At 41.3% G+C, this 23,646-nt stretch overlaps 1 protein-coding gene and 1 pseudogene across 1 annotated transcript in view; one reads left to right on the plus strand and one right to left on the minus strand.

Annotated features, from left to right (window-relative positions):
• Nucleotides 1-23,646, plus strand: part of GDI2 (GDP dissociation inhibitor 2) — a 49,862-nt gene that overhangs the window by 16,996 nt on the left and 9,220 nt on the right. The window contains exons 3-6 of the mRNA XM_003257603.4: nucleotides 31-130; nucleotides 1,848-1,982; nucleotides 10,911-11,109; nucleotides 11,698-11,829. Coding sequence (XP_003257651.1) covers nucleotides 31-130; nucleotides 1,848-1,982; nucleotides 10,911-11,109; nucleotides 11,698-11,829 — 566 coding nt within the window. The remainder of the gene's footprint in view (nucleotides 1-30; nucleotides 131-1,847; nucleotides 1,983-10,910; nucleotides 11,110-11,697; nucleotides 11,830-23,646) is intronic.
• LOC115836739 lies at nucleotides 20,880-22,814 on the minus strand (annotated as a pseudogene).

Raw genomic sequence — 23,646 nt, forward strand, 5'->3', positions numbered from 1 at the left:
CATTATGGCTATGTTTTTCCTTGCTTTTAGTTATACAAAAGATTTAAAATACCAGGATCACCACCCGAGTCAATGGGGAGAGGAAGAGACTGGAATGTTGACTTGATTCCCAAGTTCCTTATGGCTAATGGTAAAGAATTTCTAACTGAAATTTATGACAGTACTTTGATTGCAATTTTAATATCAAAACTAACTTTTGACAGAGTACTGTTCTGGGTATGAGGAACTGGATTTTGTTGAATGAAACAGCATGGTGAGTAACATGGTCTATTAGATGTCTGGAGTCAATAAGTTAGGAAAGGAAGGAAGGGGTTGTGACTTATTAGTAATTGGTTCTGGAGAAACAAATGATGCTGTGGCATAATACATAACAAGATTGTAAGCCTTTGGCACAGACTTACCTGTTGATGCTTATGACAGTCTTAAATAACTGGGCCTTTTGAAACATTATTTTAATGTTTTTCTAGTTTGTAGGGTTTTAAAATTATGTTTTCACTTTTATTTTAGAGGATCTAAGTTTTCCTTTTTTTCTGAAACGGAGTCTCGCTCTGTCACCCAGGCTGGAGTGCAGTGGCATGATCTTGGCTCACTGCAACCTCCGCCTTCTGGTTCAAGCAATTCTCCTGCCTCAGGCTCCCGAGTAGCTGGGATTACAGGTGCGTGCCACCACGCCCAGCTAATTTTTGTATTTTTAGTAGAGACGGGGTTTTACCATGTTGGCCAGGCTGGTTTTGAACTCCTGACATCAAGTGATCTGCTTGCCTTAGCCTCCCAAGTGCTGTGATTACAGGCTAAGTATTTTTTTAAATTGCTGTAATATTAGTTCTTTTTACTGAGATGACATTGAAGAACTAAATTTTTTGTTATAGGTCTGTTTGTGCACATGAAATAAAGCATCTGCTATCCTTTTTCCTTGTTTGAGTTTATATTCTATTGTTTGTTTTTATTATTTAATTTTTTTTAGAGACAGAGGTTTCACTCTGTCACCCAGGCTGGAGTGTTGTGATGCAATCATAGCTCACTGCAGCCTTGACTTCTAGGTTCAAGTGATCCTCTCACTTTAGTGTCCTGATTAGCTGGGTGTCCCACCACACCTGGCTAATTTTTTTGTGTTATGGTAGAGATGAGGTCTCACTGTGTTGTGTGGGTTGGTCTCAGGCTCTTGGGCTCAAACAATCCTCCCTCCTTGGCCTCCCAAAGTGCTGGGATTACAGGTGTGAGCCACCTGTGCCTGGCCAATAATACTATAATTCCAAACCTCATATCTCTAATAAATTTTTCATTGCTTTTGCAAAAGCAAGTTGATAGAATTATTAACCTTTAAGTTGTAACATTAAAAAAACCTATGTATTCAACCTTGCGTAGGAAAAAAAATAACAAAAACGTGTAATATGCAGTGCAATAAGTATGCATTCTGGTTGTCCTATTTAAACTATGGCTTTGGAGATTATTTTGGGCCAGGTGCGGTGCCTCGTGCCTATAATCCCAGCACTTTGGGAGGCCAAGGTGGGTGGATTGTTTGAGCTCAGGAGTTTGAGACCAGCCTGGGCAACATGGCAAAACCCTGTCTCTACAAAACAATACAAAAAAAAATTAGCCAGGCATAGTGGTGCCAGGTACTCGGGAGTGTCAGGCTGAAAGCTTGCATGAGCCCAGGAGGCTGAGGTTGCAGTGAGCTCGTGATCGTGCCACTGCACTGTAGCCTGGGCAACAGAAGGAGAAAAAAAAATTATTTTGTTGGAGTTATTGAACATCGTTAGAAAAAATTTTAGAAGCTGTTAGTATTAGTAAATGTTCTTTATAATTTATAGACTTAAGTTATAGTTTGAATTATGTGACTTTTCTAGGTCAGCTGGTTAAGATGCTGCTTTATACAGAGGTAACTCGCTATCTGGATTTTAAAGTGACTGAAGGGAGCTTTGTCTATAAGGGTGGAAAAATCTACAAGGTTCCTTCCACTGAAGCAGAAGCCCTGGCATCTAGTAAGTAGTTTTATTTTCTCTAGTAACTAGTTTTATTTTCTCAGAATAATGAGATTTTATACTGGAAAAGAGTCTTAGGACCCAGTCAACAAATATTTATTGAATGTCTATCATGTGCCAGACACTGTTCTAGGCAGTTGGGAACACATCAGTGAACAAAATGTTCAAAAATTCCTACCCATTTGAAGCTTAGAGTTTAAATGATCATCTATAGATCATGTACCTTGTGGCTGGTGGATCTGAGCTTATCTAGGGTTAATAGTGTTCTTTTCACAGTAATTCTTAATAGCTATGCTTTCTGTTGAGTATTTCCTGTGTCTAAAAGCTCTGTACTGAACACTCCATATCATTTTCTTATTTGACTTCTGAAACATCTCTATGACATAGGGTCTCCATTTTATAGGTGATGAAACTCAGGCCTAAAATTGCATAGGTAATAAGTAGCTAGGATAAGTAGCTGGGTTGGAATTGAAATGCTGGTAGTGTGGCTCCAGAGCCCCAGTGCTTAATCATGTTACTAAGCTTACCTTACGCTGTATTACCCAACGTGCCAACAGGAGAAGTACTCGTTCTGATGATGCTCATCTTGTAATTGGTCTTGTTACTAATTCCCAATATCTTTGATTTTAGGAACTCCTGGTGAGTTTGGAGAGAGAGAGAGAGATATATATATATATATATATATATATTTTTTTTTTTTTTTTCTTTTAAAGACGGAGTCTCGCTCTGTCACCCAGGCTGGAGTGCGATGGCACGATCTCAGAGGCTCACTGCAACCTCTACCTCCCAGGTTCAAGCGATTCTCCTGCCTCAGGCTCTTGAGTAGCTGGGACTATAGGCATGTACTAACATGCCCGGCTAATTTTTGTATTTTTAGTAGAGATGGGGTTTCACCATGTTGGCCAGGCTGGTCTTGAACTCCTGACCTCAGGTGTTTCACCTGCCTTGGCCTCCCAAAGTGCTGGGATTACAGGCATGAGCCACCGCGCCCAGCCTTGGAGTGATCTTATTCTCTACCCAACATTATTTCCTCTATTGCCTCACCACAGAGTTCTGGTTAACATTTCCTTTCAGTGTCTCTCTTAAATAGCAAACACTCCAGAAAAGACCTTTTTGTTCTTCAAGACATTTTAGTCCTTGTATGGAGCAGTTTGGGAAAGGATAAATTTGTATAACTAAGGGTAGGTGAGGGCTCTAGCAACTTAGAAGAGGGAAAGGTACAGACTGGGAGAATAGGAAAAGTGCTCATAAGTTCTCTCATAATTATTTTGGCATCAGTGCTGAAAAGTTTTCTCATCTATAAACTTAATTTGAATTATTTTGGCAGTTTACTCTATCTCTATTACTTCTGATTAGGGGAGAAAATACTGGGTATAAAATATTAAAGACATAGCCAGAAAGTAAAAAATACTGCAAAGAATCAGGGCTAGGTTAGGATTGATAATTGGGGAAGGGAAGGAACAGTTTCTTATTCAGTTGGAGGTAGTTAGTAGTGTAATCATGGGTTCGAAATTATTTTAAATCTTTTAAATGACTATGAAAATTTAATCCAAATAAAGTATCTTCATAGAAGTAGGAGTTTGAGTATGAATAGAATCCTTTTTAACATTGGCGTGGTGTGGTGGCTCACGTTTGTAATCTCATTGCTTTGGGAGGCCATGGTAGGAGGATTGATTTAGGCCAGGAGTTGAAGACGAGCCCGGGCCACATAGCAGGACCCTGTCTCTTCAAAAAATAAGAAAATTAGCCAGATGTGGTGATACATTCCTGTAGTCCCAGGTATTGTGGAGGCTGAGGCAGGAGGATCGTTTTGAGTCCAGGAAATTAAAGCTGCAGTGAGCTGTGATTGCGTCACTGCGCTCCAACCTGGGTGACAGAGGGAGACCCTATCTCAAAATTGTTTTTAGATAAAAATAAGAAATAGAATTTTTTTTTTTTTTTTTGGACAAAGGTTGTGGGTTCTTTCTTTTACGTTTTCTTTCTTGGAGCTCCTATTTAAAGCTTCAGTTACCTCCTTCATCTAATAGAAATTATCTTTTGGCAGTTTTATTTTCTCTAATTTTTCAGATATATAAAACATTTACACAGCTTGAAAGTTAAAAGGTATATTTTGAGTCTTGGTTGCATTCTTACTTTTCTACTTCCATTCTTTCTGACCTGTTAGGTAATCATTTTCTGGCTTATCCTTCTTCTGTTTTTTGTTTGGTTTTTTTTTTTTTTGGAATAAGTGCATATGCTTATGTATATATTTTTAAGGTTAGGTTTATTGAGGTATAATTTATGTACAGTAGAAATCACTTGTTTTAGTAAACACTTTTATGCATTTTGACCAAATCACTACCTTATCAGCATCTCCTTACATTGATGGAAAGGATTTTGAAATCTTGAGTTGCAGACAAGAAAATTCTAGGCAGAATGAAGGAATGGGATAAGGAAAGGTGTAGAGGTGGCAAAGTTCAAGAGATGGGTGGATAAGAACAAGTTGTTTTATAATTTTAACAAGAACTCAGTTTTTTGAGCACTTACGTGCTAGGCATATAAGTATTAAGTACTTTATGTGTATTATCTAACTTTACATAGTTCTTCACTGCAACCCTGTGAGATGCAGGTGCTATTATTATTTTTTATTTTACAGATGGGAAAGCTGCGGTATAAAAGGAAAGCACAAAGTGGTATAGCTAGTAACTGGTTTGGAGCCAGGTCTGTCTGACTTTAGAATCCCACACTCTTAACCACAAGAAATACTATATTCTTACAGTATATAAAGCTATTAATATATTGCTTTTTAGATATTTTAACACTGATTACATACCTTCTGATTCTTTTTTTTTCCAAAGTAAATACTTGAGTCTCCTTAGTTGTTTCTCATATAATATGCTATCTAGATCTCTTGGCCGTTCCTTGGAAATTCTCTAATTAGTCAAGATCCTATATATAATATGGTAGCCAGACCAGAGACAGTATCCCAGATGTTTTCTGCTCATTCAGTGCAAACAGGACTGTTTTTTTCTGTCACCCAGGCTAGAGCGCAGTGGCACAATTTTGGCTCACTGCAACCTCTACCTCCTGAGTTGAAGCAATTCTCCTGCCTCAGCCTCCTGAGTAGCTGGGATTACAGGCACATGCCACCACACCCGGCTAATTTTTGTATTTTTTTTTTTGAGACAGAGTTTCACTCTTGTTGCCCAGGCTGGAGTGCAATGGTGCGCTCACCGCAACCTCCACCTCCTGGGTTCAAGCAATTCTCCTGTCTCAGCCTCCCGGGTAGCTGGGATTACAGGCATGCACCACCATGCCCGGCTAATTTTGTATTTTTAGTAGAGACGGGGTTTCTCCATGTTGGTCAGGCTGGTCTCAAATTCCTGACCTCAGGTGATCTGCCCGCCTTGGCCTCCCAAAGACCTGGGATTACAGGCATGAGCCACTGTGCCTGGCCATAATTTTTGTATGTTTTAGTAGAGATGGGGTTTCACCATGTTGGCCAGGCTGGTCTTAAACTCCTAGCCTCAAGTGATCTGCCCACCTTGGCCTCCCAAAGTGCTGGGGTTACAGGTGTGAGCCACTGTGCCCGGCCCCAGAACATTTATTATTTTATGTATTTATTTTTTTGAAACAGGGTCTCACTCTGTTGCTCTGGCTGGAGTGCAGTGGCATGATCACAGCTCAATGTAGCCTTGACCTCCTGGGCTCAAGCGATCCTCCTGCCTTAGCCTCCTGAGTAGCTGGGACTATAGGGATACACACGCCTATAATGGTGCAATTTAAAAAATTTTTTGTAGAAGTGAGGTCTTGCTATGCTGCCCAGGTTGGTCTTGAACTCCTGGACTCAAGCAGTTACCTCTCCTCAGCCTCCCAAAATAGGCATATCCCACCACGCATGCCTATAGTGGTATAATTTTTTTTTATTTTTTGTAGAAATGGGGTCTTGCTATAATTGCCTAAGCTGGTCTTAAATTCCTGGGCTCAAGCAGTCATCTCTCCTCAGTGTCCCAAAGTCTTAGCACTACAGGCATGAGCCACTGCACCCAGCCAAGAACATTTATAATTCATGGGAGGAGGTCAAAATACAGACATTAAAAAGAGTTTGGAAGAAGTGAGTTTTAACCCTCTTAGATCACTTTCAGAGATTAAGACTTCAAGACTTTTGACACTTCCGAAACTACTAATAGTCTGTTGTTGAATGGAGGCCATACGGATAACATAAATAGCTAAGTAGTTGATTAACATTTATTTTGTATGTGATTTTTTTTTTTTTTTTTTTTTGAGACTGAGCTTTGATCTTGTTGCCCAGGCTGGAGTTCAATGGTGTAATCTTGGCTCACTGCAACTTCCACCTCCCAAGTTCAAGCGATTCTCCTGCCTCAGCCTCCCCAAGTATCTGGGATTACAGGCATGCACCACCACACCTGGCTAATTTTTTGTATTTTTAGTAGAGATAGGGTTTTACCATGTTGGTCAGGCTGGTCTTGAACTTCTGATCTCAGGTGATCCACCTGCCTCCGCCTCCCAAAGTGCTGGGATTACAGGTGTGAGCCACCGCACCCGGCCTTGTGATAATGTATTATATACTGTGTTCTTAGAATCAAGTAAGCTATAGAAAAGACAGTGCCCCTAAGAAAATGATAAGGAAGAGAAAGTACATTTACAGTACCATACTGGATTTATTGATACCAAAAGTTTAGTTTGTATGTGTATGAGATGAATTGTCTGTCTGAAATGACGGGCAACTGCAGCTGCAGACCTGAAGTCAGTTGGTACGTTTTAAGGAATTCAACTTTTTCTTGTAATGTCATGACTTTGCTTCTTGGGAGCACTTCCAGCATCAGTGGCATTCCCTGTGGGTCCTACATTTTACTCAGTGTTTGCACTAAACACGATGAAAAATATGCGAGAACAAGGAGAGATCACTTTTTACTATGACAGATAATTTACTGGAGAGGTGAACTGCTCATGCAGAGATGATTATTGTCACGTAGAGTTTTAAGATACTCAAACGCTTGAGCTCACCACATTAGCAACAAAAGGTGGCTACAAATACAGTAGTATAGTATGTACTGCAGTTAATCTTATGCAGTTAAGACTTAATACTACAGCTTTCTTTGTTTACAGTGGCACCGTGTATGGTCTGTGTTTGTGTGCATAAGTTTTGTGATTAAATTTTAACTTTGAAATAGAATTGTATATATTTATGATAGTAAATAATATCTACATATATTTTAGCATTCATAACATACATAACTTTTTTCTGATTTTTTTGGTATTTCTAGGCTATGTGGTTCATCTGCAAGTTTTTTCAAATTGTCACAAATCTGCCGGCCATGTTGCTGTGCACCTGTAATCCTAGCCACTTGGTAGGCTAAGGCAGGAGGATTGCTTGAACCCAGGCATTTGAGGCTATACTGTGCCGTGATCACACCTGTGAATAGTCACTGCACCTCTAGCCTGGACGATATATACATATATAGCAAGACCCTATCTCTTAAAAAAAAAATCATCGGCCGGGTACTGTGGCTCATGGCTGTAATCCTAGCACTTTGGGAGGTTGAGGTGGGTGGATCACTTGAGCCCGAGAGTTCGAGACCAGCCTGGGCAACATAGTAAGACCCCTTATCTACAAGAAATAGAAGAAAAATTAGCTGAATAGCCTGTCGTCCCAGCTACTCAGGAGGCTGATGCAGGAGGATTGCTTGAGCCCAGGAAGTTGGTGGCTGCAGTGAGCCGTGGTTGCGCCACTGCACTTTAGTCTGGGTGACAGAGATCTCATCTCAAAAAGGAAAAAAAAAAATCAAGTAAAATAAAATGTAGAACTGAAAAAAACAAACTTGACTGGGCACAGTGGCTCATGCCTGTCATCCCAGCACTTTGGGAGGCTTGAGGCAGGCGGATCACTTGAGGTCAGGAGTTCGAGAGCAGCCTGTCCAACATGGTGAAACCCCATCTCTACTAAAAATACAAAAAAAATTAGCCAGGTCTGGTGGTGAATGCCTTTAATCCTAGCCACTCGGGACGCTTAGGTGGGAGTATTGCTTGAATCTCGGGGGCAGAGGTTGCAGTGAGCCGAAATCGTGCCACCGCACACTCTAGCCTGGGCGACAGAGTGAGACTCCTTTAAAACAAAACAAACAAACAAAAAAAACAAAAAACAACATGCAAACCTCCAGAAATTTTTTCAGTACATTTATTGACAAGAAAAAATCTACATTAAGCTTGTCCAGTCTGTGGCCTATGGGCTGCATGTGGTCCAGGGTAGCTTTGAATGCAGCCCAACAGAAATTTGTTAACTTTATTAAAACATGAGATTTTTTTTTCACAATTTTTTTTAAGCTCATTAGCTATCGTTAGTGTATTTTATGTGTGGCCCAAGGCAATTCTTTTTCTTCCAGTGTGGCCCAGGGAAGCCAAAAAATTGGACACCTCTGATCTACATAAAAAGTGGCAGTTCAGATGTGTTATTCAAGGGACAACGGTAAATATAGAAAGGCATATCCGATGGTGATACATTGCTTTGGGGGAAAGAGGAAGGAGGGAGTGTGAGAAGAACGCTTTAAATAAGGTGATCTGGGAAGACATCAGCATAGATAAATAGTAGTTGTAAAAAATTACACAGTAGGGACTAGGTGCAGTGGCTCATACCTGTGATTCCAACACTTTAGGAGCCTGGGAGTTTGAGACCAGCCTGGGCAACATGGTGAGACCTTGTTTCTATGGAAAAAAAAAAAACAAACAAAAACACAGTAGGAAACACATTATTGATTTGAATATTTTCAATTAGGAGTTTTTCAGAATGAGCACGGGGTGTTTGAAGTGTTTGTAATACAATTATATCTGGTTCTCGTGCCATAACAGCTAGTCATTGAGACCACTGTTTGGCGCCATGCATAGCAACATGGAATTAAGGGATGGAAAAACAGCCAGGACGTCTCTACTGTGCTGTGTAAAACAGGAGTGGCACTGATTTCTATCCCTCTCTGGGTAAGGATCAGGTAATGGAGGAAAGTAAAGGAGAGGAAAGAGAAGGAAACATGATAGATTTTTATTTTGATTTTTATTTTTATTTTGATGTTGTTTTTTGTTTTTTGTTTTTTGTTTTTGTTGATTAAAACAAAAGTTGGTAAGAGCAACTCAAGTTTCTATTAAATAAACAAAAGTTGGGAGATACTCCAAAATAACTGTTAGTAATAGCTTTAGGTTCTGACAGGCTGTGCTGACTGGAATATGATACCTAAGTTTTAAGTGCATTAAATAGTGATTCATGTTTCTTTTTGCCCGTCTTGTACCCAGCTCTGACAACTACACTTGTGTCTTAAGTATGGTGCTGATGTGGTAATAGGATATTTCTATTCAGCCTTATGCCTTTACTGTATGTACATTCTGTCCATTTAAAAGGCTGAGTTGTAAATCTTAATTTTAAAAAATTAAATGTAGTCACTTGTCATTAATAGCCTCATGTTTTTTTGTTTTTTTTTTTTTTGAGATAGAGTCTTGCTCTTGTTGCCCAGGCTGGAGTGCAATGGCGCAATCTCGGCTCAGTGCAATCTCTGACTCCTGGGTTTATCAAGCGATTCTCCTGCTCCAGCCTTCCAAGTAGCTGGGATTACAGGCGTGCGCCACCACACCCAGCTAATTTTGTATTTTTAGTAGAGACGGGGTTTCACCATGTTGGTCAGGCTGGTCTTGAACTCCTGACCTCAAGCGATCCACCCGCCTCAGCCTTCCAAAGTGCTGGGATTATAGGCGTGAGCCACCATGACCCGACCAGCCTCATGGTTTTAATTTTCAGTTTTGTTGGGTGGAAAATGATCTTGGGTGTAATATTAAATCTATCAAAACATTAAGCTGTCAATAGAAACGTTTGAGAGTTTGTTTTTAAAACTGTAGTTATATTTTAAAAATAGCTATACAGCTTAGGAGTGGGGGGAGAAGGGAGATAAAAATCAGAAAATTTTCTTTTTTATTGGCTGTTTGTCTATCATCTATGATTAGTTGAAATACAGCCCAGTAGTAAAAGCTGAGGATTTATAAAGTGGTAATTTGTAGCTTCTTCATCTGTTTTTTAGTGTAAAATGCAGCGAATTGGTTGCTTACGTAGGACTTCAGTAAAGTAAGTGACTAGCAGCAGCAGCAGCAGCAGCATCTAAATTTTATTGAGTTCAATTTGTTCTTGTTATCTTAAGCTGTTATCATTAAATGCCTGGTTGTATCTTAGCATACAGAGGCAGAAAAGGAAGAGCATTCAGAATTTAGGCAATTGGCTGAGTGTAGATCAGAGTTGTCAAAGGAAGACTCTTCAGATGAATGGCTTCATGGATACTTGTTCAGAGTCACATTTACCTTGTACCTAGTAAGAAACATAATTTGACATTTTTCATTCAGTTAAGTACTAGTTTTAATTACTTGTAATTGTATGGTAAAATTGAAGACTTTATAAGTAACCTGTTATAATCATGTCAGTTTATTTTAAAGTGTTGTGAAACTGGAAGCCATGCTGTCCAAACTCCCATATCTTAAATTGCATCCTGCATTTGGTCAGGCGTGGTGGCTCATGCCTGTGATCTCAGCACTTTGGGAGGCTGCGGTGGGCAGATACCTGAGGTCAGGAGTTTGAGACCAGCCTAACATGGTGAAACCTCATCTCTATTAAAAGTACAAAAATTAGCTGGGTGTAATGGCAGTTGCCTATAATCCCACCTACTCGGGAGGCTGAGACAGGAGAATCGCTTGGACCCGAGAGGCAGAGGTTGCAGTGAGCTGAGATTGCACCATTGCATTCTAGTCTAGGCGACAGAGCAAGACTCCGTCTCAGAAAAAAAAAAAAAAAAATTGCATTCTGCAGTTGATAACAAGGCATGTTTAAACTTTGCTCTCATACTTTGTTCTCCTCAATGTCTGATTGTGAGTGTGCTTTTTGAAAAATACTTTTTTATTTAGGCCTAATGGGACTGTTTGAAAAACGTCGCTTCAGGAAATTCCTAGTATACGTTGCCAACTTCGATGAAAAAGATCCGAGAACTTTTGAAGGCATTGATCCTAAGAAGACCACAATGCGAGATGTCTATAAGAAATTTGATTTGGGTCAAGATGTTATAGATTTTACTGGTCATGCTCTTGCACTTTACAGAACTGATGAGTAAGTATTTTGGTTTTTAGATTTGTATTTTTCTTGAAATTCTCACTAAATTTCCCAGTTCTTCCAAGTGGAAATTCTGACAAAACAAATACTTAGCTATATTGCACTATGAATGAAGAGGTTCTAGTTGAAATTAGTGTTGGGACCTTTTAAGTGAAATATAAAGGTAGTGGGCCAGGCGTGGTGGCTCACGCCTGTGATCCCAGCACTTTGGGAGGCTGAGTTGGGTGGATCATTTGAGGTCAGGAGTTCAAGACCAGCCTGGCCAACATGGTGAAACCCCCTCTCTACTGAAAATACAAAAATTAGCTGGGCAGTAGTGGTGCACACCTGTAATTCCAGCTACTTGGGAGGCTGAGGCAGAAGAATCACTTGAGCCTGGGAGGTGGAAGTTGTGGAGAGCTGAGATTGCACCACTGCACTCCAGTCTGGGCGACAGAGTTAGACCCTGTCTCAAAAAACAAACAAAAAACCAAAAAACAAAAAAAAAGAAGATAGTGCATTGAAATCACTTCAAAAAAAATTATAAATTGAACACCATGAATGAAAACTAAAGCCCTTTCCTAATACTCATTTCCTTTCCTCCAGCTACTTAGATCAACCATGTTATGAAACCATTAATAGAATTAAACTTTACAGTGAGTCTTTGGCAAGATATGGCAAAAGCCCATACCTTTATCCACTCTATGGCCTTGGAGAACTGCCCCAAGGATTTGCAAGGTAAGAGCCTATGTTCAACCTATTAGCTAAAACCTCACTGATCCAAAACCTCATCTTCAACATAATGTGTATATGAGATATAGTTTAAATAATGAGATGAGATCAGTCTATGAGTAATAAGATGCTTTTTGTTTTTATTGAAATAAAATTAACATATAATGATATGCACGGATCTTCAGTTAAGAAAAAAAATCCAGTTTTATACAACTGTAGCTGATGTGCTCTTTTAAGTGCCAACTCCTGGCTGGTGGCCAGCCAACACAAAACCAGCGCACTTAACAAAAATACAACCAAGGACCTTCACAGAATCTACTTCACACCCCTCCTACCTCCACTGGAGTAAGTGCTGGTATCCATGGCCGAGAGACCTGGAGACAGATCACATCACAGGACTCTTTGCAGACGCTCTCCAGTACCAGCTTGGAGCCTGATTATCTCCACTGGGCGGCTAGATCCAGAAGAGAAATAACAATCACTGCAGTTTGGCTCTCAGGAAGCCCCATCCCTAGGGGAAGGGGGGAGAGCACCACATCAAGGGAGCACCCCCGTGGGACAAAAGAATCTGAACAGCAGCCCTTGAGTTCCAGATCTTCCCTCTGACATAGTCTATCCAAATGAGAAGGAACTGGAAAAACAACTGGGGTAATATGACAAAACAGGGTTCTTTGACCTTTGACACCCTGAAGAGGTCACACTAGCTCACCGGCAATGGATCTAAACCAAGACAAAAATCTCTCAATTGCCAGAAAAAGAATTCACAAGGTCATTATTAAGCCAATCAAGGAGGCACCAAAGAAAGGTGAAGTCCAACTTAGCAAAATAAAAAAAGTGATACAGGATATGAATGGAAAAATTTCCAGTGAAATAGCATAAATAAATAATTACAACTTCAGAAAATCAAGGACACACTTAGAGAAATGCAAAATGCACTGGAAAGTCTCAGCAATAGAATTGAATAAGTAGAAGAAAGAATTTCAGAGTTTCGAAGACAAGGCTTTTGAACGAGCCCAATCTGACAAAGACAAAAAAGAATAAAAAAAATGAACACAGCCTCCAATAAGTTTGTTAAACGACCAAGCCTAAGAATAATTGGTGTTCCCAAGGAAGAAGAGGAATCTAAAAGTTTGGAAAACAGATTTGAGGGATTAATTGAGAAAAACTTCCCCAGCCTTGCTAGAGATCTAGACATCCAAATACAAGAAGCTTAAAGAACACCTGGGAAATTCATCGCAAAAAGATCATTGCCTAGGCACATAGTCATCAGGTTAACTAAAGTCAAGATGAAGGAAAGAATCTTAAGAGCTGTGAGGCAAAAGCCTCAGGTAACCTATAAAGGAAAACCTATCAGATTAACAGATTTCTCAGCAGAAACTAAAAGCTAGAAGGGATTGGGGTCCTATCTTTAGCCTCCTTAAAACAGTTATCAGCCAAGAATTTTGTATCCAGTGAAACAAAACTTCATAAATGAAGGAAGGTAGTCTTTTTCACACAAACAAGTGCTGAGAGAATTTGCCACTACCAAGCCAGCACTACAAGAACTGCTAAAAGGAGCTCCAAATCTTGAAACAAATTCTCAAAATACCAAAATTGTATCTCCTTAAAGCATAAATCACACAGGACCTATAAAACAATAACACAATGAAGAAAAAAAACAAGGTGTTCAGGCAAACAAATAGCACGATGAATAGAATAGTACCTCAAATCTCAATATTAATGTTGAATGTAAATGGCCTACATGCTCCACTTTAAAGATACAGAATAGCAGAATGGATAAGAACTCACCAACCAAGTATCTGCTGTCTTCAAGAGATTCACCAGACACACAAGGACTCATAAACTTAAGGTAAAGTGGTGGAAAAATATATTTCATGTAAATGGACACCAGAAGCAAGCAGGAGTAGCTATTCTTGTATTTTTTATTTTATAACTATATATATTAAAAAATCAGTTTGATAAATGTATAGACCTATCCCTGTCCTGGGTTTAACTAAGACCTGAGTGAAGGTATAGAACATTTTCCTCACCCCATAAAGTTCCCTCGTGTCACCTCATGATGAATACTGCCCCCCATCCCCAGCAACTACTTCTGTGATGTCTGTCACCATAGATTACTTTTGCTTGTTTTCAGATTTCATGTAAAAGGAATAATACAGTATGTTCTCATTTGTGTGTTTTTCATTTTTTGAGATTCATCCATATTGATGCATGTGCCAGTAATTCTTTTTTTTGAAGATGGAGTTTCACTCTTGTTGCCCAGGCTGGAGTGCTGTGGTGCAATCTCAGTTCACTGCAACCTCCACCCACTGGGTTCCAGTGATTCTCCTGCCTTAGCCTCCCAAGGAGCTGGGATTAACAGGCATGCGCCACCACATCCGGCTAATTTTTTATATTTAGTAGTGATGGGGTTTCACCATGTTGGTCAGTCTGGTCTTGAACTCCTGACCTCAGGTGATCCACCCACTTTGGCCTCCCAATGTGCTGGGATTACAGGTGTGAGCCATTGCGCCTGGCCAATTCTTTTTTTTTAATTGTTGAGTAGAATTCCATTGTATGAATTATATGAACATATAATTCTCCTTTTGGTGGACATCTAGTTCGTTTTCAGTTTTTGGCTATTATGAATGAAGGCACTGTGAAATTTTTATGTAAAAGACTTTCTGTGGGGATGTAGGTTTTCATTTCCTTTTGGTTAAATACTGGGAGTGAAATTGCTGACTGATGTGGCAGATAGAAGTCTGACTTCATAAGAAACTGTAAAACAGTGTTCTGGAGTGGTTGTGTCATGTATACACTCAGCAGTGTGTGAGAGTTCTAGTTGCTCCACATCCTTGTCAACATTTAGTATTGTAAGTTTTTTGTTTTTTTGAGACAGAGTCTCACTCTGTTGCCGAGGCTGGAGTGCAGTGGCGCGATACCAGTTCGCTTGAACTTCTGGGTTCAGGCGATTCTCCCACCTCAGCCTCCCAGAGTAGCTGGGACTACAGGCATGCAGCACCATGTCCACTGCTTTTGGTTTGTTTTTTTTTTTTTGAGACAGAGTCTTGCTCTGTCCCCCAGGCTGGAGTGCAGTGGCGCGATGTCGGCTCACTGCAAGCTCCGCCTCCCAGGTTCATGCCATTCTCCTGCCTCAGCCTCCCGAGTAGCTGGGACTACAGGTGCCCGCCACCACGCCCGGCTAATTTTTTTTTTTTTTTTTGTATTTTTAGTAGAGACGGGGTTTCACCGTGTTAGCTAGGATGGTTCTCGATCTCCTGACCTTGTGATCCGCCTGCCTCGGCCTCCCAAAGTGCTGGGATTACAGGCATGAGCCACCGCGCCTGGCCTGCTTTTGGTTATTTTATTATTATTATTTTTGAGGCAGAGCCTCGCTCTGTTGCCCAGGCTGGAGTATGTTGGCGCCATCTCAGCTCACTGCAACCACTGCTTCCCAGTTTCAAGCAATTCTCCCTTCTCAGCCTCCCAAGTAGCTGGGACTACAGACCTGGCCACCATGCCCGGCTAATTTTTTTTTTCTTTTTTTTTTTTTTTTTTTTTTTTTTTTAAGACGGAGTCTCGCTCTGTCACCCAGGCTGGAGTGCAGTGGCGCGATCTCAGCTCACTGCAAGCTCCGCCTCCCGGGTTCATGCCATTCTCCTGCCTCAGCCTCTCCGAGTAGCTCGGATTACAGGTGCCCGCCACCACGCCTGGCTAATTTTTTGTATTTTTAGTAGAGACGGGGTTTCACCGTGGTCTCGATCTCCTGACCTCGTGATCCGCCTGCCTCGGCCTCCCAAAGTGCTGGGATTACAAGCGTTGAGCCACCGCGCTCGGCCTTTTTTTTTGTATTTTTAGTAGAGATGGGGTTTCATTATGTTGGCCAGGCTGGTCTCAAACTCCTGACTGAGGACATGATCCGCCCGCCTCAGCCTCCCAAAGCGCTGGGATTACAGGCATGAGCCACCGTGCTGGGCCATAGTATTGTAAGTTTTTAATTTTAATTGCCCAAGTGGGTGTGAAATGCTATCTCATTATGGTTTTAATTTGTATTTCTTGACTCATGTTGCTCACCTTTTCATGAGCTTATTGAACATTTGTATAATTTTATGTTGTGATTGTGCAAGTCTTTTGCATATTTCTAAAGATTGGATTGTCTTTCTATTTTTGACTTGTAGAAGATCTTGGTGTATTCTGGTGGCAAGTCTTTTGTCATATATGTATTCAGAATATTTTCTCCCAGTTTATGGCTGGTCTTTTGATAAGCATGAGTGTTAACTGTTTTTTTTGAGACAGAGTCTTGCTCTGTTGCCCAGGCTAGAGTGCACTGGCACGATCTTGGCTCACTGCATCCTCTGCCTCCCAGGTTCAAGCAATTCTCATGCCTCAGCCTCCCGAGTAGCTGGGACTGCATGCATGTGCCACCACGCCTGGCTAATTTTTGTATTTTGAGTAGAGACGGAGTTTTGCCGTATTGAACAGGCTGGTCTCTAACTCCTGACCTCAAGTGATCCACCTGCCTTGGCTTCCCAAAGTGCTGGGATTACAGGCATGAGCCACAGCGCCTGGCCTAGAAGTGTTACATTTTGATGAAGTCCAGTATATCAAAGAAATTTTTTTTTTAATGTTTATAGCCTTCTGGGTCCTATTTTAGAAGTCTTTTTTTTCTTTTTTTTTGAGACGGAGTCTTGCTCTTTCACCCAGGCCAGACTGCAGTGGAACTATCTTGGCTCACTGCAAGCTCTGCCTCCTGGGTTCATGCCATTCTCCTGCGTCAGCCTCCCGAGTAGCTGAGACTACAGGCGCCTGCCACTGTGCCCGGCTAATTTTTTGTATTTTTAGTAGAAATGGGGTTTCACCGTGTTAGCCAGGATGGTCTCAATCTGCTGACCTCGTGATCCGCCCGCCTTGGCCTCCCAAAGTGCTGGGATTACAGGTGTGAGCCACCGCGCCTGGCCCTATTTTAGAAGTCTTTTACTTGCCCCCAAGGGCACAGAAATACTCTCCTGTTGTCTTTTTTTGTTTGTTTTTTAGAAGTTTTATAATTGTATCTGTGCATTTAAATCTGATTCATCTTGAAACAGTGTTGGTGTGTGGGATGAGGTAAGACTTGAGGTTCTTTTTTTTTATATACGAATATTTAGTTGTTTTAGCTGCATTTGTTGGAAAGGCTTCCTTTTCTAGGTAGTCTTGGTGCCTTTGTGGGAGATCAGTTAACTACATATGAGTTTGTTTTGGGACTCAGTTTTGTTTCAATGATTTGTATTTCCTATGCCAGTACTACACTGTCTGGATAATTATAGTTTTATATTAAGTCTTGAAGTAGGTGATAACACTTTCTCCAACTTTTTCTTCAGAATTTGTTTTGGGTGTTCGCATTTCCATATATGTTTTTAAAATCAGGTTGTCAATTTCTAGAAAACATGCTTGCTGGGATTTCGGTATTGAGTTAAATTTGTAGATCAGTTTGGAGAAAATGATCATCTTAATTATGCTGAGTCTGCCAGTCCATAAATAGATTGTTCTCCATGTATTTAGGGTTTCTTCTCAGCAGTGTTTTACAGCTTTCATTGTAGAGATCTGTCACATTTTTGTTCAATCTCTTTGTGCTGATTCCGCTGTTAATGTATTTTGTATCGATGCTGCTGTTAATGAAATTGTCTTAATTTTATGTTGAAATTGTTTGCTGCTGGTATACAGAAATATAATATTTGTATGTTAACGTTGTATCCTATGATCTTGTACTTAAGTTTTACTAGTTCACTTATTAGTTTTTCTAGTTTTATATATTTCTTAGAATTATCCTTCTACACAGTCACATCATCTGTGAATAAAGAGATTGTTCTCTTACAACTTTTATGTGTTTTCCCCACTTACCGTTATTGCACTTGTTAGGACGTCCTGATAATGTCGCAGTGATGAGAATGGACGTCCTTGCTTTGTTCCCAGTCTTATGGGGAATCTAGTAAATGTTTTACTATTAAATATGTTTTCTATATATATATATTTTTTTTTTGTAGGTGGTTTTGTCACGTTAAATTCCCTTATATTTATAGTTTGGTCTGTTTTTTTTTTTGAGACACGGTCTTACTCTGTCACCCAAGCTAGAGTGCCGTGGCATGGGCTCATTGCAACCTCTGCCTCCTGGGCTAAAGGGATCTTCCCATCTCAGCCTCTTGAGTAGCAGGGACTACAGGCATGCACCACCACACCTGGCTAACTTTTGTATTTTTGTAGAGATGGAGTCTCACCATGTTGCCCAGGCTGGTGTCGAACTTCTGGGCTTAAGTGAGCATGGTGGCTCATGCCTGTAATTGCAGCACTTTGGGAGGGTGAGGCGGGTGGATCTCCTGAAGCCCAGGGGTTGGAGACCAGCCTAGGCAACTTGGCGAAACCCTGTCTCTAGAAAAACACAAAAAATTAGCTGGGTGTGGTGATGCATGCCTGTAGTCCCAGCTATTCGGGAGGCTGAGTGGGAGGATCTCTTGAGCCTGGGAGGTTGAGACTGCCGTGAGCTGTGGTCATACCACTGCATTTCAGTCTGGGTGACAGAGCAGGACCTTGTCTCTTACAAAAAAAAAAGCATCAAGCTTTTTTTTTCCCTTCTCTGTGCTTCATATCAGAGAATGCCTGTTCATGTGGTTTCAAGTTTACTGACCTTTTCTGCTATTTTCAATAGGCTGTTAATCTCATTCAGTGAATTTTAATTTTTTTATACTGTCTGGATCTCGAGTTTCCATTTTTTATAGTTTTCTTTTTTCTTTTTTTTTTTTTTTTCAAGACGGAGTTGCCCAGGCTGAAGTGCAGTGGCACAATCTCGGCTCACTGTAACCTCCACCTCCCGGGTTCAAGCGATTCTCCTGCCTCAGCCTCCTAAGTAGCTGGGATTACAGGCACATGCCACCACACCTGGCTAATTTTTGTATTTTTAGTAGAGATGGGGTTTCACCATGTTGGCCAGGATGGTCTCATTTTCTGACCTTGTGATCTGCCCACCTCAGCCTCCCAAAGTGCTGGTATGACAGGCATGAGTCACCGTGCCTGGCCTATAGTTTTCATTTTTGTGATGTTCTGTATTTACTTGACTCTTTTGAGTACATTTATAACAACATATTTATCCTTGAATATGTATCTTTGAACAAGGATATTTGTTCTTGAACACATAATATTTTTGAACATATTTATAATAGCTGCTTTTAAACTGCGTATTTTAACATTTGGGCATCTGTTTCTATTGTTTGTTTTTCTGTTTTCTTTGGATCACAGTTTTCTGTTTCTTCCCATGTCTAGTAATGTTGGATTGTATACTGGACGCATGAATCGATAGTTTGTTGAGATGCCAGATTCTTCCTCTGAAAAGTTGGTTTTGGTTTGAGTAGGCAGTTAAATTATTGACTGTTCATCTTGCATTTGTGGAGACTGGATTTTACACTTTGTTAAAGTGGGTCTTTTTTAGTTTTTCCTTTCGTTGTTTGCTGATTTTTTTTTTAAACACAATTACTTTATTGATTTCTTACAATCGAATACTGCAAACTAGCATTACTTCCACTCATGCATCATTAAAAGCAAAGGATATTTCCTCCTTGGTATTTTTAAATGATACATTATACAATAAACAAAGAACTTAAAATGCACCCTTATTAATTATGTAAACTGGTAATTTGCTTAAAAAAGCATAACTAATAATTTGGTTTGTTTCTTCATAAAATGGAAATTTAAATATTTCTCCTGATAGTCTTGAGGTGATCATTATGAGAAGTGCAAAGTGTGGCACACATGTATAGTTTCATCTAGAAAGGTGTGTCTCTTACACAACTTATTTAAACAAAATGCGCATTAACAAAATGCATATAGTCAATGCATGAAAGAAAGCATGTTTCAATTACAAGGCAGCCCCCCTTGGGCCACAATATTATTTAAGTTTTGCATGATCATTTATGGCATTATAGATTAATTATGCATAACATATTTTATACTTTTTTTATTATACTTTAAGTTCTGGGGTACATGTGCACAACGTGCAGGTTTGTTACATGGATATACACGTGCCATGGTGTTTTGCTGTGCTCATCAAACCATCATCTACATTAGTTACTTCTAATGCTATCCCTCCCTAGCTTCCATCCCCTGACAGGCCCCAGTGTGTGATGTTCCCCTCCCTGTGTCCATGTGTTCTCATTGTTCACCTCCCACTTATGAATGAGAACATGCGGTGTTTGGTTTTCTGTTCCTGTGTTAGTTAACTGAGAATGATGGTTTCCAGCTTCATCCATGTCCCTGCAAAGGACATGAACTCATCCTTTTTTATGGCTGCACAGTATTCCATGGTGTATATGTGCCACATTTTCTTAATCCAGTCTATCATTGATGGACATTTGGGTTGGTTCCAAGTCTTTGCTATTGTGAACAGTGCTGCAATAAACATACGTGTGCATGTGTCTTTATAGTAGAATGATTTATAATCCTTTGGGTATATACCCAGTAATGGGATTCCTGGGTCAAATGGTATTTCTGGTTCTAGATCCTTGAGGAATCGCCACACTGTCTTCCACAGTGGTTGAACTAATTTACACTCCCACCAACAGTGTAAAAGTATTCCCATTTCTCCACATCCTCTCCAGCATCTGCTGTTTCCTGACGTTTTAACGATCGCCATTCCAGCTGGTGTGAGACGGTTTCTCACGTGATTTTGTGGTTTTGATTTGTATTTCTCTAATGACCAGTGATGATGAGCTTTTTTTCATGTTTCTTGGCTGCATAAATGTCTTCTTTTGAGAAGTGACTGTTTTGAGATAAGAGTCTCGCTCTGTCACCCAGGCTGGAGTGCAATGGCATGATCTTGGCTCACTGCAACCTCCGCCTCCCAGGTTCAAGTGATTCTCTCACTTCAGCCTCCCGAGTAGCTGGGATTACAGGCACCTGCCATCATGCCCGGCTAATTTTTGTATTTTTTGTAGAGATAGTGTTTCACCATGTTGGCCAGGCTGGTCTTGAACTCCTGACCTCAGGTGATCCACCCGCCTCGGCCTTTCAGAGTGCTGGGATTACAGGCGTGAACCACCGTGCCTGGCACAACTTTTATGCATTTTAACCCTGAAGACAAGAAAAGTAATTGTTGCTTGAAAAAATTATTTTATGTAGCCATTTGGTTTGTATCTGGGGAAACCAAACCTCCATGAATTTAGTGTGTACTAAGTTGGAATCATTAGCTTGAGTCAGTGAATCAGATACATTTCACAGTGACTGTTTGGCAAGTCCTGGCAATGCCTCTTCTCCCACAGTACGCCATATGAAGCATTTCCGGGATTACCCTTCTATGTGGTTTTCCCTTTTAATTTTTTTTGCTGAATTAACTGTTATCACATTATTTCCTCCTCTCCCCTCTTCTATGGCCTTCCATTTTAATTATTTATAAATCCTTTCAGAATATCCTCAGCTCCATAAGGGGAAGTTCTGGAGATGGAAAATCCAAGGGAGGAAGATTGGGGATTGGAATGTCCTTGGCTTTCCTGGTATTTGCTGCAAACTTCTGCCAGGTTAAAGAGGCTGTAGCAGTTTCTGAATGTGGCGGCAAGTTCCATAACTCTGACTTTTCTACAAAATCAGCATCTACATCCAGCTCCTTTTCTATTGGACCTTTTAGAAGTCTGCCCTTTCCAGCCTTTAGTTGTTTATTTTCTTTGCTTAATCTTTCATTCTCAGCCACAAGGAATTCTACATGCCTCTTCAAATCTGCTCCTCTCTAATTGTTTTATCTTTCGGGCCTTTGCTTCTAATACATGGCTCTGCTGGCTCACTCTTTTGCTGAAGTAAAAATAGTAGCGTGTCTGGATCCCTGTCAAAGATCCCTTGAATCTCAGGCAGGCACTCCTCTGTGAAAGGGCTGCACTTCTGAGAAAGGGGGCTCAGGCCCTCTGCATCCTCAGCAGAGGGTTTGTGAGATGGGCAGCTACATCCTGTGTGCTGCTGGGCTTCCAGTCTTTCTTCACGCTGGGCCCTTTTCCACCTGTCTTGGATGAGGAGGCGCTGTTTCCTATCCCTTTGCAATTCCAGTGAAAAATGAGCCTGCCCAGACTGTCAGCTTCACGGCTTCTGAAGGATATGCCGCAGCCTTTTTGTGACAAGAAATAGCTTCTTTGTAGTTGCTGATAAACGGTCTGTTCATCTGCTCTGTTGATGAGCCAGGTTGAGGGATCCATTATTTCCACAGTCCCCGGGGTAAGCAGCAGCCTTAGGAAGGGGAGCAGTGGCGCAGGGGAACATGGAGGGGACTGCAGGGAAGTGCGATGCAGCCGCAGAGACCGTGGTCCCTCTCTGCGCCCCAAGAGCCAGCAGTGGGGCGCAGAGGGAGCAACAACCTCACCACTTCCTCCTCCAGCACTGCTCCACGGGCCTGCCACCTGCGCTGCTGCTGCTGCCACGCACAGTGCCATGACGTCACACGCGCAAGTGGCCTTTTGCTGATTCTTAAACGTTACTCCTCTGGAGTAAGCAAGCTCGTTTGAACATGGCAATTTTAAACTTCAAACACATTTTTTCTTCTGTCCATCCTCTGTAATCTTTGCTAACCTCTGAGCCTTTCAGCTGTTTATTTCTGGTGGATTCCTTGGCTTCTCCCTCCTGTGTGAGCACTTCTGGAGGTAGTTAAGGATTTGAAGAGATTTTATCATAGATTTGTGGGCTCCTTCTTTTGAGGCTCCCTCTTTTGTGAAATTTTCCCCTACAATTTTCATCTCCTCTGGCCGCCCCAAATTCTGTCACATCTCAAATCAACAGGACTGCAGGCATTGTGCTTCATTGTGCTTCTGTTGTAGCTGTGCCATGTTGCAAGGACTAGGGAAGTTGCTGCCTGAGGGGAAAACCATATAAACTCCATAAAGCTCTCACCCAGTTGGTTCCTTTCAAGAGTTTCTTCAGTCTCTTGGTTTTTGCTGCTTTAAGTCATTCTCCAGTGCTGCCTTTTTTTCCCCCTTTATTACTATCTTTTTTTGAGACAGCATTTTGCTTTGTTACCCGGGCTGGATTGCAGTGGTGTGATCACAGCTTACTGCAGCCTCGACCTCTCAGGCTCAAGTGATGCTGCCACTTCAGCATTCTGGGTAGCTGGGACTACAGATGAGTGCCACCGTACCTGGTTAATTTTTGTATTTTTTGTAGAAACAGGGTTTCAGCATGTTGCCAAGGCTGGTCTTAAACTCGTGTGTTCAAGCCATCTGCTGGCCTTGGTCTCCCAAAGTGGTGGCATTAGGTGTGAACCACTGCCTCCAGTTCCTTCTGATGGTGTTTTAAGTCCATAGTTTTATTTATATGCCAGAGGATTAGACTAATATAGCTATTACTGGTCATCCCTTCCCTTGGCCTTGCCCTTGCCCTTGCCCTTCCCCTTCCCCTGGATGTGAATCCAGAGAAATGGCAGATTTGCCTCTGATGTGGATAGTCCCGCGACTGCACAAGGCGATTTTAGAACACACACATGGAAAAACAGGAGAGTAGGCAGTGTGGGTTTTTGGGAAAGAGCCGATTTTAGTTGAAGAAGCAGAGTAAAACCCAGACACCGCATGGCTTTAGGCTTTAGCCTCACCACGCTCGCGAGCCTCCTGTCCAGGAGGGCCATTAGTGTCTCAGGTCTACTCAGTGTGGACCCCGAAGAGCCATCCATCAGGGTGAGCGGAGGGATAAGCTGTGGATGCAGAGCCGCTGCGGCCGAGAGGAACTGTTCCGTGGTTGGTTAGCAAGCGGGAGAGTGGAAAGGGGAGAAGAAAACCGTGAATGGGGGTTGAACGCCTCCAGCCAAAGAAAATGAGGTGTAGAGGTCTTTTACTACTAGGGAATGTATCTGAGTCA

The sequence above is a fragment of the Nomascus leucogenys genome, chromosome 9 (assembly GCF_006542625.1).
Source record: "Nomascus leucogenys isolate Asia chromosome 9, Asia_NLE_v1, whole genome shotgun sequence".
NCBI classification, from domain to species: Eukaryota; Metazoa; Chordata; class Mammalia; order Primates; family Hylobatidae; genus Nomascus; species Nomascus leucogenys.